General features: G+C 49.2%; 1 protein-coding gene across 1 annotated transcript; it reads left to right on the top strand.

Annotated features, from left to right (window-relative positions):
* The first annotated feature begins 9,884 nt into the window (after nt 1–9,884).
* Nucleotides 9,885–14,035, top strand: mex3b (mex-3 RNA binding family member B). Its single transcript, XM_062471465.1, has 2 exons — nt 9,885–10,459; nt 11,310–14,035. The coding sequence occupies exons 1-2, from the start codon at nt 10,231–10,233 to the stop codon at nt 12,713–12,715; spliced, it is 1,635 nt and encodes a 544-aa protein (XP_062327449.1). The 5' UTR covers nt 9,885–10,230; the 3' UTR covers nt 12,716–14,035.
* Nucleotides 14,036–17,549: the final 3,514 nt, after the last annotated feature.

The raw sequence follows: 17,549 nt of genomic DNA, 5'->3' as shown, positions 1-17,549 counted from the left end.
GTGCGTGTGCGTGTGCGTGTGCGTGCGCGTGCGCGTGCGCGCGCGTGTAGGCGTTGAACCACATTCACAGCACCAGGAGGCGGGTCTGCAGCTCTGAACCCCACTGAGAGTGCCTGGAGTGGGGCTGGGCAACTGACGGTAGGTGGGCGGTGAGTGAGTGAGTGAGTGGGTGGGTGATGCAAAGTGGCCAATGGGCTAGTGTGTGTGGGGGGGGGGGGGTGGCTAACTGTACCTTCTGCAGACAGCCCTGTCCTCCCCTCTCTCCCTCAGCAACACACACTCGCACAAACACACACAGGCACAAACACACACAGGCACAAACACACACAGGCACACACACAGGCACAAACACACTCACGCACGCCCTTCGAGCAGTAGTACTTCCATGCTATGATATAATTGTGTTGATGGTGAGATTTCATCAACAAACCAGACTCTGTGCTCATACCTCCAGCTGTGCCTCAGAGGTTAACCCTCACAGCGCCAGCCTCCACAGCGGGCCCAGCCTCCTGGCTGCTGCCTGCTGGATCGACCTGATCCCAGCAGACACGGTTACCCCTCAGGAGAAGGGGAAGATGACAGGCGCTTTAAGGGCTGAGAACCGGAGCGTTCAATACCATTTATTCCCCCATCATAGTAGGTCCATTTGCTGTGATTCAGTTGCCTTTGTGACAGTGATTTGTGCTGAATTGCTTCGCCACTTCTATCCCAGTGGCAATCTTGACAGAGGTGTGTTTTTACCACAGGGCTTTATGCAGCACTGTGACAAAGGGAGAATGAGTGTGTGCTGTGTGCTTCCTGAGCATATGTGCTGTCTTTTCACCAGGCAACCAACGTACATGTGTGTTTCCATCCTGACCACCAAGGCCCTGCTCTCTCTACGTCGTACATGACGACCCCTCAGTGTCCTGCTGTAGCGTGACCCTCACGCAGCCTCAGATGCGGAGGGGCGTTCACCGCGGGAGAGACCAGCCTCCTGTGGGTGTAGACGCCGTGCATCAGAGAGGACGACCCCCCCTGACCCCCATATTCGCGTCCCCGCCGTAGCTCCTCTTTCATGGGCGGACGGGCGTTTAAAAGGCCACCTTCCTTTCTGAGCTGTCAGCATCCTGAGTCGTTAATAAGACGGCTGACGGAGTCAGGAGGCCTGCCGGGGAGGAGAGTGGAACGCTGTAGGACCCCGGAACAGAACCTCAAGCAGTAGAACCCAGGAACAACACCCGGACACAGAACCCTAAAGGAGTGGAACCCAGGAACAAAACCCGGACACAGAACCCTAAACCGCAGAACTCAGGAGTGGAACCCAGGAACAGAATCCTAAACGGTAAACCCAGGATTAGAACCTGGGAGAAGAACCCTAGACAGTATCACTCCGGGTTCAGCTCAGGAGAACAGCAACAGAAGACGGCTCTTCAGTTGCCCAGAAGCATCCTTAGGAGGAACACAGCAACCCATAACTGCATGTTAGAAGGATACTTGTTATTACAAAAAGATGGTCCAGCTTTCACATGGCTGATTGGGGCTAATACTCCCTCTGAAAGGCTTTGGTTCTTCAAATTGAATAGCAATCATTTGAGAGCTACAGAATAAGGCCCAGAGATAAGTGGATTGGACCATATCAAATTACATCCAATTTTCATCAGAGAATCTCCTGCTGGGATGTTTTATGTGGGGCATGAATGTGCTGCCAGCCTGTCTTTCCCCTCCTTCAGAGAACACATCATCTCTGCTCTGCTCCTTCCTCCAGATCCTGGGCTCCAGACAAAGGACAAGACTCTGGAGTGACCAGCTGTCATTGTGTATTGTGGCAACATTAGTTTGAATGAGTCCCATTAGAGATAATAGTCCATGGAGAAATGGAAGAGGTACTCACAGGTAGGGAGGGAGAGGAGCACGCACACACACATACACACACACACACACACACACATACACACACATACACAGACTCACACATACACACACACACACACATCAACACACACACACACAGACTCACACACACACACACACACACACACATCAACACACACACACACAGACTCACACACACACACACACACATCAACACACACACACACACATACACAGACTCACACATACACACACACACACATCAACACACACATACACACACACACACATACACACATCAACACACACAGACTCACACACACACACACACATCAACACATCAACACACACATACACAGACTCACACACACACACACACATCAACACACACACACATCAACACACACATACACACACACACACACACATCAACACACACAGACACACACACACACACACATCAACACACACATACACACACACAGACACACACACACACACACACACATCAACACACACATACACACACACAGACACACACACACACACACACACACAGAAAAACCGGCAGACTGGTGTGGTTGCCTTGTCTGTAGGAGAGCCTGGTGTGTGTTATCAGATTCAGGAGGGTGGGGGTGGGGGAGAACAAGCCCAGCATTGAGCTCTCACTAGCCCCTCTGCAGCAGTGGCTCTCTGGGAGAGAGAGGCCAGAAGACTGCCTGGCCTGGAACTCAGCCAAGCTACCAATCAATGCAGCTGGGAGTCAGTGGAACTGAGAATCTCTATTGGTCCGTTGGGTCTGTCTGTCTGTTTTCCAGCCAGCCAGCCAGCCTGTCCACACTGCTGAATTTTAGAGCGGAGACGTGTTTTTTAGATCAAAAACACACCTCCTTCCCGCTTCCTCATCCTTCAGCTCATGTTTCCTGCAGTCTTCCTCCTCAACATGAATTCTCTCCTTTTTTTCTCTTCCTTCCTTGTTCCTGCCAGGGCAGCAGTGAGCGTCCCTGTCGGCCAAGCCTCGCTGAATCCAGCCCATCAGAGGGGTGGCTTCATTTTAGTGGCTGACCCAGTTCCGTGCTGTACGAAATAAAAACATACACAACACAGTATTTATTTATACTCTTTCTCTCTCTCTCTCTCTCTTCTCTCTCTCTCTCTCTCTCTCTCTCTCTCTCTCTCTCTCTCTCTCTCTCTCTCTCTCTCTCTCTCTCTCTCTCTCTCTCTCTCTCTCTCTCTCTCTCTCTCTCTCTCTCTCTCTCTCTCCCTCTCTCTGCCTCCCTCCCTCTCTCTCCCTCTCCCTCTCTCTGCCTCTCTCTCTCTGCCTCTCTCTCTCTCTCTCTCTCTCTCTCTCCCTCTCTCTGCCTCTCTCTCTCTCCCTCCCCCTCTCTCCCTCTCCCTCTCTCTCTGCCTCTCTCTCTCTCTCTCTCTCTCTCTTTCTCTAGAAAGCCCGGGGCCAGATCTGTCATCATGTGTGCGCACCTCCAGCTCCATGATGGGGTTCAGGAGCAGGAAGCCCGTCTCACAGCTGAAGGAGATTGTTTATGTCTGTTCGACCTTCTTCTGAACGGTAAGCTCTGCAGACTCCCTTCTCTAACGCCTGCTCTGATAACTGCCTGGACTCTCTGTTTCCCCCTCTGCTCCATGACCTCATACCGCAACACTGGGCTCTCCTGGCTTAGGGGACGGTAGCCACGGTTACCGTTAAAACCGTCAGTGTTACTGGTGTCCGTCCGTTAACACAGGCCTGACTGCGTGGGCTCTTCAAAGTCTCAACTTTTCAGTCATATTGCTCTCTGGAATGATCATGAGTGTGTGTTAAGCTGATTTGTGAATGTGGTGAACCCCATTTGTCCCACGGACTAGAGGGTTAAATCACTTCCCGCTTTCGTGAGCGTGAGTGTGGCTGGAGTCATACTCTCTGACACACACACACACACACACTGACACAGTTCAAAGCAACAACCAGGAGCAGTCGATTAGCATGGACAGGACAAAGGCAAGCTTCATCCTTGCAGACATGCTGCATTCAGCTCCTGAGCAGCCCTCCTGTCTGCAGAGCAGGACACCAGGAAACCAGGAGAGCTGCTTGTTTAGGAGAGAGAGAGAGAGAGAGAGAGAGAGAGAGAGAGAGAGAGAGAGAGAGAGAGAGAGATGAGAGAGAGAGAGAGAGAGAGAGAGAGAGAGAGAGAGAGAGAGAGAGAGAGAGAGAGAGAGAGAGAGAGAGAGAGAGAGAGAGAGAGAGAGAGAGAGAGAGAGAGAGAGAGAGAGAGAGAGAGAGAGAGAGAGAGAGAAGAGATGAGAGAGAGAGGAGAGAGAGAGATGAGAGAGAGGAGGAGAGAGAGGAGAGAGAGGAGAGAGAGAGAGAGAGAGGAAAGAGAGAGAGAGAGAGAGAGAGAGAGAAGAGAGAGAGAGAGAGAGAGAGAGAGAGAGATGAGAGAGAGAGAGAGAGAGAGAGAGAGAGAGAGAGAGAGAGAGAGAGAGAGAGAGAGAGAGAGAGATTAGAAAGAAATACTCACTGAAACCGATGTGCTGAAAACAACATCTCTTTTCTTAGCAACAGCTGAAAGAGACCCAACGCAGAGGTCTCTAGTCTTGTTGATCAGTGCAATCTCCTTGTCTTACTAGTCCAACTCAAGCCCCGCATGACTAGTAAACATTGTTGATGGAAGCTGCAATCCTCCTCCCTCCCCTCGTTCTCCAGCCACCACTATTCACCTCTCCTCGTACTCCATTCAGCAGCAGGTAGAGGAGCAGAGGTGAAGGTGCAGAGGATGGATGGGTGGAGGTGGAGGTAGAGGAGGTGGAGGAGTGGAAGTAACGAGGTGGAGGTAGAGGGGTGGAGGTAGAGGGGTGGAGGTAGAGGGGTTAGTGGGGTGGAGGTAGAGGGGTGGAGGTAGAGGGTAGAGGTTGAGGGGTGGAGGTAGAGGGGTAGAGTTAGAGGGGTGGAGGTAGAAGGGTAGAGTAGTGGGTGGAGGTAGAGGGTGGAGGTAGAGGTAGAGGGTGAAGGTAGAGGTAGAGGGGTGAGGTAGAGAGGTAGAGGTAGTTGGGTGGAGGTAGAGGGGTACAGGTAGAGGGTTGAGGTAGTGGGGTGGAGGTAGAGGTAGAGGGGTGGAGGTAGAGGGGTGGAGGTAGAGGTAGTGGGGTGGAGGTAGAGGTAGTGGGGTGGAGGTAGAGGGGTACAAGTAGAGGGTTGAGGTAGTGGGGTGTAGGTAGAGGGTTGGAGGTAGAGGTAGTGGGGTGGAGGTGGAGGTAGTGGGGTAGAGGTGGAGGTGCAGGTAGAGGGGTGGAGGTAGAGGTAGAGGGTGAGGTAGTGAGTTAGAGGGGTAGAGGTAGAGGGGTGGAGGCTGGGGTGCCTCTGATCAGCCAGACTGACAGGGTTAAGAGGAGGGTTTCTGCTGCAGGAGAGACATCTCATGACGTCAGACTTAGGAGTAGGAGGGGGGGAGGAGAGGCACACAGATGTAATCAGTCAAGACAGGGGAGTGTTAGCAGGCTATCTGCAATATTTAGCAGAGAGAAAGACAGAGAGAGAGAGACAGAGAGTAATGTGTTTTGTATTGTGTTGTATATCGTGGACTGTGGATTGAAAGAGTGAATAAGTATGTGGAGAGACGGGACTGGTGGTGTGTGCATTGTGGGACGGTGGTGATGGTGCATTGTGGGACGGTGGTGATGGTGCATTGTGGGACGGTGGTGATGGTGCATTGTGGGGCAGCTCCCCTCCAGCTGTCCTGCCGCTGAGCTGCTAGGCTTGCAGAGCGTCTGGCAGACAGCCATCACAGAGCAGGGAATCAGTGCCCACTTCAGTTCAGTGTGTCACAGCACACAGGAAGGGAGGGGGGGATGAGGGAGGGGGATACGCAGAGAGAAACAAGAAGAAGGGAGGATGGAGGTAGAACAACCATGCAGAGAGAGATGGAGGGAGCGGGCGAAGGAGTGGGCGACAGACTGAGTGTGGAGGCGGGGAGGAAGGGAGGGAGGGACACATGGAGAGAGAGAGAGACAGGAGGGGGGAGGGTAGCAGAGGAAAGGGAGACATGAGGAGGGGGAGGCAGGCGGGAGAGGCGAGGGGGATGGGGGGGGGGGACCAGACTGGAGGTACAGAGCTATAACCTAGCACTGCATCTACCTGCAAATCAGCCCTGCTCTGCACCACACAGAACAACACTAGAGCTACATCACTGCTGCTGTCTGATCAATGCTTCTCCTGGTCTAGCTGGCACTGCGTGCATGGAGGATGTGACACACACGTTTATGGAGATTAAATAGGAAATCCATGATAACAATGAGTGAATTGATGCATATTGAGGAGAACTGTCATCAAACATTAGGCTTGCTCCTTCACAGGAGGGCCCATGTAACCAGCAGAACCATTCTCAGGTTATTCATTTATGATTCATCGGTGGAAATATAAAGTAAAAACAGACAAATACGATTCCCATTTCAGGGAGGTAACCCGAACGCACTGAATAATGTTAGTGATTACGTCATCTTATGAAATTAATGTAACCTTTTTTCTGTCACTTTTCTAAAAGGGATTCAGGCTTGTGAGATGATAATTGCCCACTGTGGACAAAATCATTTTGTTAGATGTTTTTTCCCCCAGTTTACCAGCGTGAGGAGACATTGTAGTCTGCTGGGTAGAATTTTTTTCTTATTATTTGTATCTTTTTTTTCCCTGTAACCTTGAATCAGGTTACATATTGAGGCTGACGCGCGCACACACACACACACGCACAACTACACAGTGGTGTATATTAGGGGTCAATATGTCTGAGTGTTGTGTTAGTCCTGTTGTAAACCTTGCCTCTACTACATACATTTTACTACCTCAATAACCCACAGAGTAATGCAGGGCAGTAAAAGCATATTCAATTATGCTATGCCAGGACAACCACCGTGTTAGTGCCTCTGCAGTGTCAGACATGTTGGGGCTAAACTCTGACACCCCCGTAGTGGTTTATTAGCGCTACTGAGACTACCGCCAAAATAAGAGTGCCTATTTTCAGGCCAGGTAAATAGCTTTTGAATGCTAATGTGTTAAACAGGGTTTGTTTGTTTAACAGGCTCAGTGGTGATCATAGGCCCAGTGTGTCTGCGACAGGGTGCAGGTCTGAGGTTTAAGTAGAGATGAGAGTGAGGTCACAGTTGCAGCAATAACAGGGATGTGCTTCTCTCAGACAGACTGCTGGCTTTCCCCTGACCTGACCAGTCTGAAGCCCTGTACTGCTGTGGTGCTCACAGTCAGCTGTTGTGACCTCTCGCCCCTGTCCTCTCTCCCCTCTTTCTCCCCCTCTCTCGCTCTTCCCCTCCCCCTCCTCTCTCTCTCTCTCTCTCTCTCTCTCTCTCTCTCTCTCTCTCTCTCTGCTCTCTCTCTCTCTCTCCCTCCCCTCTCTCTCCCCTCCTCTCTCTCCCTCCCCTCTCTCTCCCCCTCCCCTCCTCTCTCTCTCCCCCCCTCCCTCCCCTCTCTCTCCCCCCCTCCCTCCTCTCTCTCTCCCCCCCTCCCTCCTCTCTCCCCCTCCTCTCTCTATCCCCCTCCTCTCTCTCCCTCCCCTCTCTCCCCCCCTCCCCTCCTCTCTCTCTCCCCCCTCCCCTCCTCTCTCTCCCCCCCTCCCCTCCTCTCTCTCTCCCCCTCCCCTCCTCTCTCTCTCCCCCTCCCCTCCTCTCTCTCTCCCCTCCCCTCCTCTCTCTCTCTCCCCTCCTCTCTCTCTCCCCCTCCCCTCCTCTCTCTCTCTCCCCCCTCCCCTCCTCTCTCTCTCTCCCCTCCCCTCGTGGCGCTACAGACAGTAAAGCCATGGCTGAGGCTGTCCAGTCACAACAAGACTAGGTCAGGCCAAGCTAAGTCCTTCTTCCTCTCATTAAAAGGAGAACAGGTAATCAACAGTAAGTGGGCGTTTGAGTTCCAATGCCAAATATCACTCACTGCATCCGCTTCTATCTGGACTGTTGCCCTGGGAACAAGACAGTCCGGTTCTAGATCGCATGCAACTTCATCTACTGTATATGGCCATATCGATTTATACCATCCAGACTAGCATATCACACACATGGACAGCTGAGAAGGACAAAATACATTTGATTGTGATGCTTATTACTAAACTGCTGTTCGGTGGTTATGTGATCATATTGGTATACAGATCATTGTTAGGTCATTTACATTTACATGTATTCATTTAGCAGGTCACACACCTGATTGGTTGTGTGGGCCTGTTTCAGAGCAGCCTGAGAAGGGAGAAGAATCATTCATGTAGTCTGTTGCTACCTGTCATTTCAAGGAACTTGTCCTAATTTTGTCTTCGAGTTGGATCGGATTAAATATGTTTCTTTGTTTAAAAAGAGACACAAGGGGAGACATACAAAGAACGGCTATGGAACTTATCATTGAGTGAAATTAATTACTGATGGAATGTTTTTCTTTATACGGTATTACAGTGAGTGTAAATAAACTGCGTTCGCTGTAGCCTATTGCCCTTAACCCCCTTTTATTTATGGAATTCCAGATGTTTTCATTGTCTTTCAGAAGAAATACAATACAGTGATCCTAAACTAGGGGTGGGAGTGGAGTGTTGCATCGCTGCCCGTCCTCAGGTTCTGAACGGTTGGTATTAGCATAGCCATTGTGTCGCAGAAGTGAGGTGACAAAGCAAGGCTTCTCGTCTCAATGGCTTTGAATCGGTTTGAAATTTCCTTTGTGTGGAAAACGCAGCTCCCCTCCCCGCCCCGCCGGGTTCTTCGGTGGCCACAAAGGCCACGTTGGGCAATGGATGCAGACCGACCTGTCACCCCCTCGCCACTGCCACGGTCTTAACGTTTACATAACAGCCCACCAATCACTAAACTTAAAATGCAAACGGCCTGTTGCTTTGTAAAACGGTCTGCATTGTTGGAGATCAGGCCTGTTACGGTCTAAGACTTGACTATAGCCTACTAGATGGGCAACGCTGAACTGTTTGATTGAACAATTATTCAGCAGGATATTTTTCAGGACGTTCCAAAAAATGCTTTAATTATAGCTTGATGTTCTTTCAATTGCCTTGTTATAAAAAGGCTTGCTTGAAGTATTGCCCTTTCTGCTTTACATTGGTGATAATACTGTAGCCCTACTAATAATTCCACGTGGAAAAACTGCGCGTACGGGCGGTATATTTAAGACAATAATATTTCATGGTATATTTGCGTTTTCCCCACGTTATGCACACATAGCCAGCTGTTGTTCCGTGGTGTCAACATCTGCGGAAATGACCTGTGTTTGAGCACAACAATTACTTGTGAAGTGTTACAAGTCCGAGCGATTGCAGAGATACATTCTGGCCAGTTTATGGGTTGATTGTAGTGCAGAGTTAATGTGTGAATGAGTAGAAAATACTGTAGACTAGATAGTATTGTATGTAGTGATTTTGAACCATTCGCACACGGAAAGAGTATGTATAGCCCAGTATATATAAGACATATCAGTGTGCTTTGTGTGTGTTTGGGAGAGGGAGAGAAAGAGAGAGACCAAACAAAGAACATATGTCTGGGCATGCCTTGCACTGTGGTGATCGCAACCCTTTCTGAGAAACGAGAACATAAAGGGTCGTGATAAAAGTCATTACTTAGATATTAGTCATAGCCGTAAGAAGGAGTCGAGTTATTGCATAATTTGGCTTCCGTGGCACAAACTAATATTAAAATAGATTGTATTATGTATGTAATATAAATTGTTTACATAGACATAAATAAATATAGAATAGCACATTTTTCATGGCTGAGGCGAGGTGTAGGGTTATTCTACTGCCCACAACAAGGTGTAAGTTACAGTGAAGTAACAATAAATAGTGTTATCATAAAAGGGACTGCGCTTTAATTTAGGTGGAGACAACAAAGAAGGGAGTGTACTTCTGGAACTGGATAGCGTTAGTGACCTCCCATTCCGCACTATCTGTCCAATCAGCTTTCCGCTATGCAGATTTCGAGCAGCACCGCACCGTCCCTGCCCTGACGGTGACGTCATTCGCACATATCCCCCCCAGTAGTGTTGTCTGGCTTTGCAGCAAGTCAGACAGAAAACAGGAACGAGCTGAGTGGAGCGAGCTTGGGGAGGGGCCCTTTGAAGGAATAAAGCCAACACCGGTATTCCAGCTACGTACAACTCTGGAATACGCATTATTTGCTGTCTTTAAAAACATTTTTGGGATCGGACTCGAGAGATCCCTTTCAGAAAGTTTGAATTTCTTGCACTGATTTTTTGACTGACAAAGAGAACTGCTCAGATTTGCACCAGTGGCTTGAAACCGGGTCCAGTGTCCCCTTTCTCCCTCATCAGTCCTTCCTGACGTCCTTCTGTGTTTCCCCGCTGTCTAATTTTCCTGGTCCCGCTGACTGCACATTGTAACGATGCCTAGCTCGCTTTTTGCCGACATGGAGCGGAACGGGAGCAACCAGGTCGATGCCCTGGACGATCACAGAGCCTTGCAGATAGCCCTGGACCAACTGTCCCTCATGGGCTTGGACAACGACGAGAACTCGCTGTATGACAACGAGCCCAGAAGAAAGAGTGTCAACATGACCGAATGTGTCCCAGTTCCCGGCTCTGAGCATGTAGCAGAGATCGTTGGCCGACAAGGTGCGTATTTAGAGCATTCTGTTCCCCCTCTGTCACTGCTACACGGTTGCAGTGCAGCCAGCACCAGTCCAGATTTGCTACATTGTGTCACAGCTGTAGGCTAGGCTGGGCTGTGAGTTTGTGTAGCTTTATGCGGAATGCCGATTCTCCGCCGTCTTGGTTTTGCCTCCGAGTAACTAACAAAAGACAGCGAAGGAATACTTGTAGCTCAAACATGAAATACTTTGGCATATTAGAGTAGCCTAATATATACACACACGGGGTTTCTTTGTCATGTTATATCACCCTGTCCCACTTACTGCCTTGCCTTCCCACAACGCCAACGATTCCTCCTGGCTGATTCCTCAACTGTTCTTCAATTTTTTTTATGATAAAACGTTGTTTGCGCCGGAGGGCGGAGGGATAAAACTGTATGTAGACAATTTAGGGAAAGGAAATGAAATGATAAAGTAGTCTTATTATTGATCGCATGCTATAGCCACGTGAAACGCAAGCGATCCTGACATAAGTTGTAATTTTATGGATCGTTTTTTACAATTATGTGCTGTCCCCAAACACACGGTAAATCGCGGAATCTGCATGTTTTATTTATTTATATATTTTTTAGCTTGGTGCTATTTTCGACGCGAACTCCCCTAGTCGAGCATGTGGTTTTAATTTATTCCGTACAAAAAGGCTGAATTGTTTTACTAGGATTTCTATATGCACAGGCGTCTTCAAAAAAATAAGACAAAACACGCCCCAGCTGTTTCAAATAGCCCACAACCATCGCTTCCCCTCATTCACACACAACTCGTTAAGCACTAAAACCCCCTGTGTCCTCACGGTCCCCTTTGCTTTCTTCTCCCAGGTTGTAAGATCAAAGCCTTGAGAGCCAAGACCAACACTTACATCAAGACCCCCGTCCGAGGCGAGGAGCCCGTGTTTGTGGTGACCGGCAGGAGAGAAGATGTAGCCATGGCCAGGAGGGAGATCATCTCTGCAGCCGAGCACTTCTCCATGATCAGAGCCTCCAGAAACAAAAACACAAGCCCCAGTGGGGGGAGTGGGACCCCGGCCCCCGGGCCCCCTAACCTCCCCGGCCAGACCACCATCCAGGTCCGGGTGCCCTACCGCGTGGTAGGGCTGGTCGTTGGCCCCAAGGGGGCCACCATCAAGAGGATCCAGCAACAGACCCACACTTACATCGTGACCCCCAGCCGAGACAAGGAGCCCGTGTTCGAGGTGACGGGGATGCCCGAGAACGTGGACCGCGCCCGGGAGGAGATAGAGGCTCACATCGCCATGAGGACCGGAGGAATCATCGAGCTCACGGACGAGAACGATTTCCACGCCAACGGCACCGACGTGGGCTTCGACCTCCACGGCCACGCCAGCCTGTGGTCCAAGCCCACCAGCGGCGTGACCCCCACCTCGGGACGCAAGCCCTTCTCCAACTACCGCAACGACTCGTCTTCCTCGCTGGGCAGCGCGTCCACAGACTCCTACTTCGGCACCAACGGCTCCCGCATGGCCGACTACAGCCCCCCCAGCCCCGCCCTCAGCTACACCGCCACCAACAACAACGGCAACAACAACAACAATGTCAACATCAACGTCAACGCCAACGGCAACGGGTTCGTCTACGGGAGCGAGGTGATCTCCCCCGACTGCACTGACATGAACTTCGACCCCTCCCCCGGGTTCGACCCGACGCCGGCTCCTCCAGGCCTCCTCTGGTCCCAGTACGAGAGAGGGATGACCCCCTCCTCCAACGGCGGTAACTCCCCCACCTCCACCTCGACCATCTACCCCGCCAACGCTTCCACCAACGCCAACGGGATGCTGCCCCCCAGCCAGAGGAGGCCCAACGGCAGCACTCCCCAGCCCAGACAGTCCCCGCCCCTCCACAGCCACGCCGGCAGCCCCTCTGAGCACCCCCTGGCCCGCAGGGTCCGCAGCGACCCGGGCGGAGGCCCTCTCAGCTTCCCAGGATACTCCAGCAGCATGGCCTCCCTGCCCGGCCCACACCTCCCCGGGGTGCCCTGCGACTCCTCCGCCTCCTCCTCCTCTTCCTCGTCCACCTCGTCTGGCACCAGCAGGAAGGGCAGCCGCGACTGCTCCGTGTGCTTCGAGAGCGAGGTCATCGCGGCTCTGGTCCCCTGCGGACACAACCTGTTCTGTATGGAGTGTGCCAACCGCATCTGCGAGAGGAGCGAGCCCAGATGCCCCATCTGCCACGCGGGCGTCACTCAGGCAATACGTATATTTTCATAAGAATTGTATCGCTGACTGTAGGGTTACCACGGTTACAGAGTCTGGCTACAATAGCAACAACAACAACAACAGACTCTTGTACTGCTTTAACAGAACGGGGGAGTGTACATATGAATATACACGTGTATGTGTGTGAGGCTGCACTACCAATCCCCAGGGCTCCGTTAGAGTTGTTTATAATGTACTGTAGCTTGAGGAAATATTTTCAACATTCTAAATGCATGTTTAAAATATTACAGAATAGTAATCAATAGTTCTAGTAAAAGTGTACACCCTATTTATGAAGTTAGGAGTGGAGAGGTCTCGGCTGAGGTACTTTAGTCAATATGTTGACTGTTGCTAGAGCAAGCCTTCCAGTTTCTCTGATCGAATGTACTGAGACAGGAGTGGGGGGGTTGAGAAACAAGGAGGGTGTCTATCAAAACAGGACTATTGACGTTAAAGACACTGCAGCTTGACTTTCGATACATCAGAGGGAGAAACGACATATCCAACATACATATAAATGTACAGAATGACAATTCCACAAGTTAAAAGTTTTGAATATTAATTACATTAATACAGATTGAAGTATTTTATTCTTTTTTGACTTGAAAGATTATATTTCGTATTGCAAAGATGTTTACAAATATTTTAATTTAAGTTCAGTGAACTTTTTGTAGCTGGGTTAAGATATCGTTTATTTTTTTGTATGGCCTTATGGCAGTGATCACTGTATTATTTTAATATCACATGACTGTGGGCGGAAATACAAATCCACTAAATGTGTTTTGCATTTGACAGTATTCTGGTGGAATGGAGTTTTTATAGGTTCAGCAAAAAATGTCTTTTAAATCTGCTTCACCCAGCATATTTTTTATTCAGTAATATAAAGCATATTTTATTCTATATTATTACAAAATGTTGAAATGTACAAAACTTAGTAAGTCAAACGCAGAGGAAACGTTTATGCTTTCTAAAATTTGTATGAATTAGATTCCAGTGGAAATTACAGGCTTCTGTTGCACCACTCTAGTTTTACTATTTCTATTTTAATACATTTGTTTACCACTTGTCTATGTATATGTAGGTGAAGTTACTTGAGCGTAAATGTACTTTATTGAGCAAAGTTTAAGAACAAAGTATATTTTATTTTATGATAAAGGGCCTTTAACCTCATGGTCGAATACTAATATTATATTTGCTGAGACAAGATTTGAAAATGTATCAAGAGTTTTATTTTTTTGACATTTAAAGTTCTACATGATAAAGTAAAACTTAAGTAATGGTGCTACTTCATGTTTTTTTAAGTATTTCTATATAAGTCCAATAAAAATGGTACATTTATGGGGCGTCGACTTTGTTTAACTGGATCATATCTCTTCCTGTCCTGTCGTATGTACGTAACTGAACAGATCTGGGAGATAAACCAAAGAAAAGAAGGATATTCTTTATTGTTTCGCTTGAGTGGTTTTCTGCACATTTGACCCTTTCGCTCCTAATGGAGTCAGATATGTGTTTGTAGGGGCAGGATCATCACAGTGGACTCATTATTTCTCTCGCCGGCAGTGACAAGGCGCTAGAGAGAGAGCAAGGTCTCACTTCACCAGAGTGCTTTATCACTAATTATAAGTCTTGTGTGACCTATTCTGGTACAAATTGAGTTTTGATATGAAGATCTTAATCTATGGTCTTTTCCGGTCTCTAGTTCAGAGGCAGGCACACCTTCATGCAGTCATGTGGTTTTAATAAAACTTCATCTTCTTAAATAACAATAACAATTGTTACAACATACTGTACTGCAGCAGCGTTGTAACGCTCTCACTCTGCCATAGTGTTATAATGTGCTATATTCTAGTGTGTAAACACACACAGTAAGAGTCACAGTAAGAGTCACTCAACACTGCTAAACTGCTCCCTGTCTCCCCTCCCCCCTCTGGTCTGACTGCAGTCTCAGGTCATGTGCCCGTGTTGAAAACCCTGCCGCTGCTCTGCTCTGACATGGCAAAACACTCGGGGAAACAGGCTCTAATGATATGTTTCAAATGGAAACATCCAAACACAGCCTTCAGGAACTGGCCCCATAAACCGTATTATTAGGAAACAATTCCAGCGTCGTAGAAAAGCGCTGACAAGTGTTTTCAGGGAAATGCAGAACACATGGGCACACGCAGAAGGATTGTGGCTTGACCGCGTCGAACCCTCGACAAGTTCAGAGAAGACACCGGAATAAACCTCTCACGCCTGCACAGGAAGCTGTGCTGCGAGGCGAGGGGCTGTCCCTGTGACTGTCCCGGCTTCACCGGGCGTCGACAGAACAAACAACAGCACAAAACTAGGATCAATCCGTTATTTGACCTATGCAAAGAAAGGATTGCATCTCCAGCTGTGTGACTCATTGAGAGACACGTAAACATGTTGACAGACAGACAAAGAGCTTGTCTTATTTCCGTCTGTTACGATGGCTGCTTAAGGAGGTCACACATGATCTATTTTGAAAGCTGTGCTTGTAGAGCCCCTGGGTGAGGGCACGCCTGCACCTCGGTCTGCCGTAGCCGGAGAGAGAAGTACTGCATCATGTCTGGCCTTGTCGAGGCCTTGACCTAAATGTTACTCTGGATTGGATGCCCCCACCCCTCTCCCCTCTGACTGGCACACACACATACACACAGACGCACACACACACACACACACATACATACACATGCACACATACACGTGCATACGCACGCACGCACACACAGACACACATACACACGCACACACAGACACACATTTACACAGACACACACACAGACACACGGACACACACACACACACACATGCATACACAAACACACACACAAGCATGCACACACAAACACAAGTGTGGTGAGGAAGCCCTGCATGTGGCAGGAGAGTAGAGTTTATTCATTCCCTGTGCCATGCATGTCACTAGTACTGAACTCCTCATCATCTGAGCTGTCTGTTGGAGCACCATTCATCCAGTCGTGCCATTGTCTATTCATTCTGTCAGGCCTTGGACTTAAAATCATGAATACACACCACATGAAATGAGAATGATTCACACAACATACTGTGAACCATTCTTCTGAAACGGAGAGCAATACGAAGCATGCAACCGTCTCAGTTGAGTTTTCTGATCCAGGTCTGGTTACCAGAACAGGAACACCGGCTGCACTGTAGACCTGTCTGTCCTTCCCTCCCCCTGACTGCCAGTTCTGACAGCAGGACTAGGCTCTGGGTTCCCCTGAAAGGAGAGGGAGGGTTTGTTTTTAGAGCACAGCCATAGTGTATGCATTATAGATGAAAAGGCTTTTTAGGCATCCCTCTCTCTCTTTCTCTCTCTCTCTCTCTCTCTCTCTCTCCTCTTCTCTCTCTCTCTCTCCTTTCTCTCTCTCTCGCTTTTCCACTCACTTCATTTTCTCTCTCTCTCTCTCTCTCTCTCCTCTCTCTCTCTCATCTCTCTCTCTCTCCTCCTCTCTCTCTCTCTCGTCTCTTCTCTCTCTCTCTCTCGCCCCGCCCCCCCCCCCCCCCCGCCTGGTCACCTATATTTGAGGATGGCCAGGAGGAGAATGTGTATGTCTGTGTGCATAATGGATTTTTATCCTTCAGAGAGCACAGCGTGTCTGCATGTCTGCTCTTTTATAATGCCAGACAGAGAGCATCACTGTAAACATTCAGAGCATCACTGTAAACATCCAGAGCAAACTGCCTGACCTCTTACAGTACAAACACAAACTCACACGCTACACACACACACACCGCACACAAACTCACCACACACACACTCACCACATACACACAGAGCAGACTCTTCTCCACCTTCACCCACCTCTCATCTCAGCTCCCATGTTGCTGCCCCCCAGACTGGTCCAGCAGTGATGTTACACCTCCTCCACATCCATACTGTTCATTCCAGCTCCCAGACCCAGACTGGCCTGCTCCCAGACCCAGACCAACCAGCTCCCAGACCCAGAGCCGACCAGCTCCCAGACCCAGACTGGCCATCTCTCCAGACCCAGACTGGCCCGCTCCCAGACCCAGACCGACCAGCCTCCCCAGACCCAGACCGGCCAGCTCCCAGACCCAGACTGTAGTTCCAGCTCTGTAATAGGCAACAGTAGTTACGGAATCATTTGTCATTATTTGGAATTATATTTTAATAACTGCCTGGGACAGGAGAGTGTTATCCTCCTCTCCCGACTCTCCACACAGGATCTCCTTAAGGATGCTGACATTTTACTCCAGAGCTTAAACGGAGGGTGACATATCGAGACACTCCAAAAACAAAGACATGTCGCTTTCTCTGGTATTCTTGCTTTTAATAGATGGACTTAAATGTTGAGTGGAGAAAGAGTTCCCCTATTGGACACGTCGTGTTAGCACTCTTTCTCTCTCTCTGCTCTTTCTCTCTCTCACTCTGCTCTCTCTCTCACTCTCTCTCTCTCTCTCTCGTCTTCTCTCTCTCTCTCTCTCTCTTTTATTTAGAGCATTTTTCGGTCTCTCTCTCTTAGCTCTTATTTTTCTCTCTCCATCTGTCTACTGTGTATATTCTATCTGTTTATTCCCCAGTCTATATGTCCCCCCTCTCCATCTTTGAGAACAGTGTAACACACGGATGAGCTGTTTATCTGCCTTCTACACAAAACATTTGAAATCACATTCTGTCAATTTGCTCCCCGCCCCCAGGAGATCTTGCAGTACGTGAAGACTGCAAGGTTTGTGTGCCTAGTATTTTACAGTATTATGTGGTTGTGTCTGGTTCAGGGGCGGAGTCTCACGTATTTTCTGGAGTCTGTTTATTCAGACGCTGTAGGCCCCGCCCACATCTGTTATTACAGCGCTGCAGCTG

The sequence above is a fragment of the Osmerus eperlanus genome, chromosome 10 (genome assembly GCF_963692335.1).
Source record: "Osmerus eperlanus chromosome 10, fOsmEpe2.1, whole genome shotgun sequence".
NCBI classification, from domain to species: Eukaryota; Metazoa; Chordata; class Actinopteri; order Osmeriformes; family Osmeridae; genus Osmerus; species Osmerus eperlanus.
Note: the sequence above shows the minus strand (reverse complement) of the source record. Positions and strands in the feature narration are given on the sequence as shown.

Bases quoted from the DNA above. Each gene is read 5' to 3' on its own strand.
- mex3b (XM_062471465.1), top strand. From the start codon at position 10,231: ATGCCTAGCTCGCTTTTTGCCGACATGGAGCGGAACGGGAGCAACCAG. The intron at 10,460-11,309 runs GTGCGTATTTAG...TTCTTCTCCCAG, and splicing joins AGAGATCGTTGGCCGACAAG to GTTGTAAGATCAAAGCCTTG.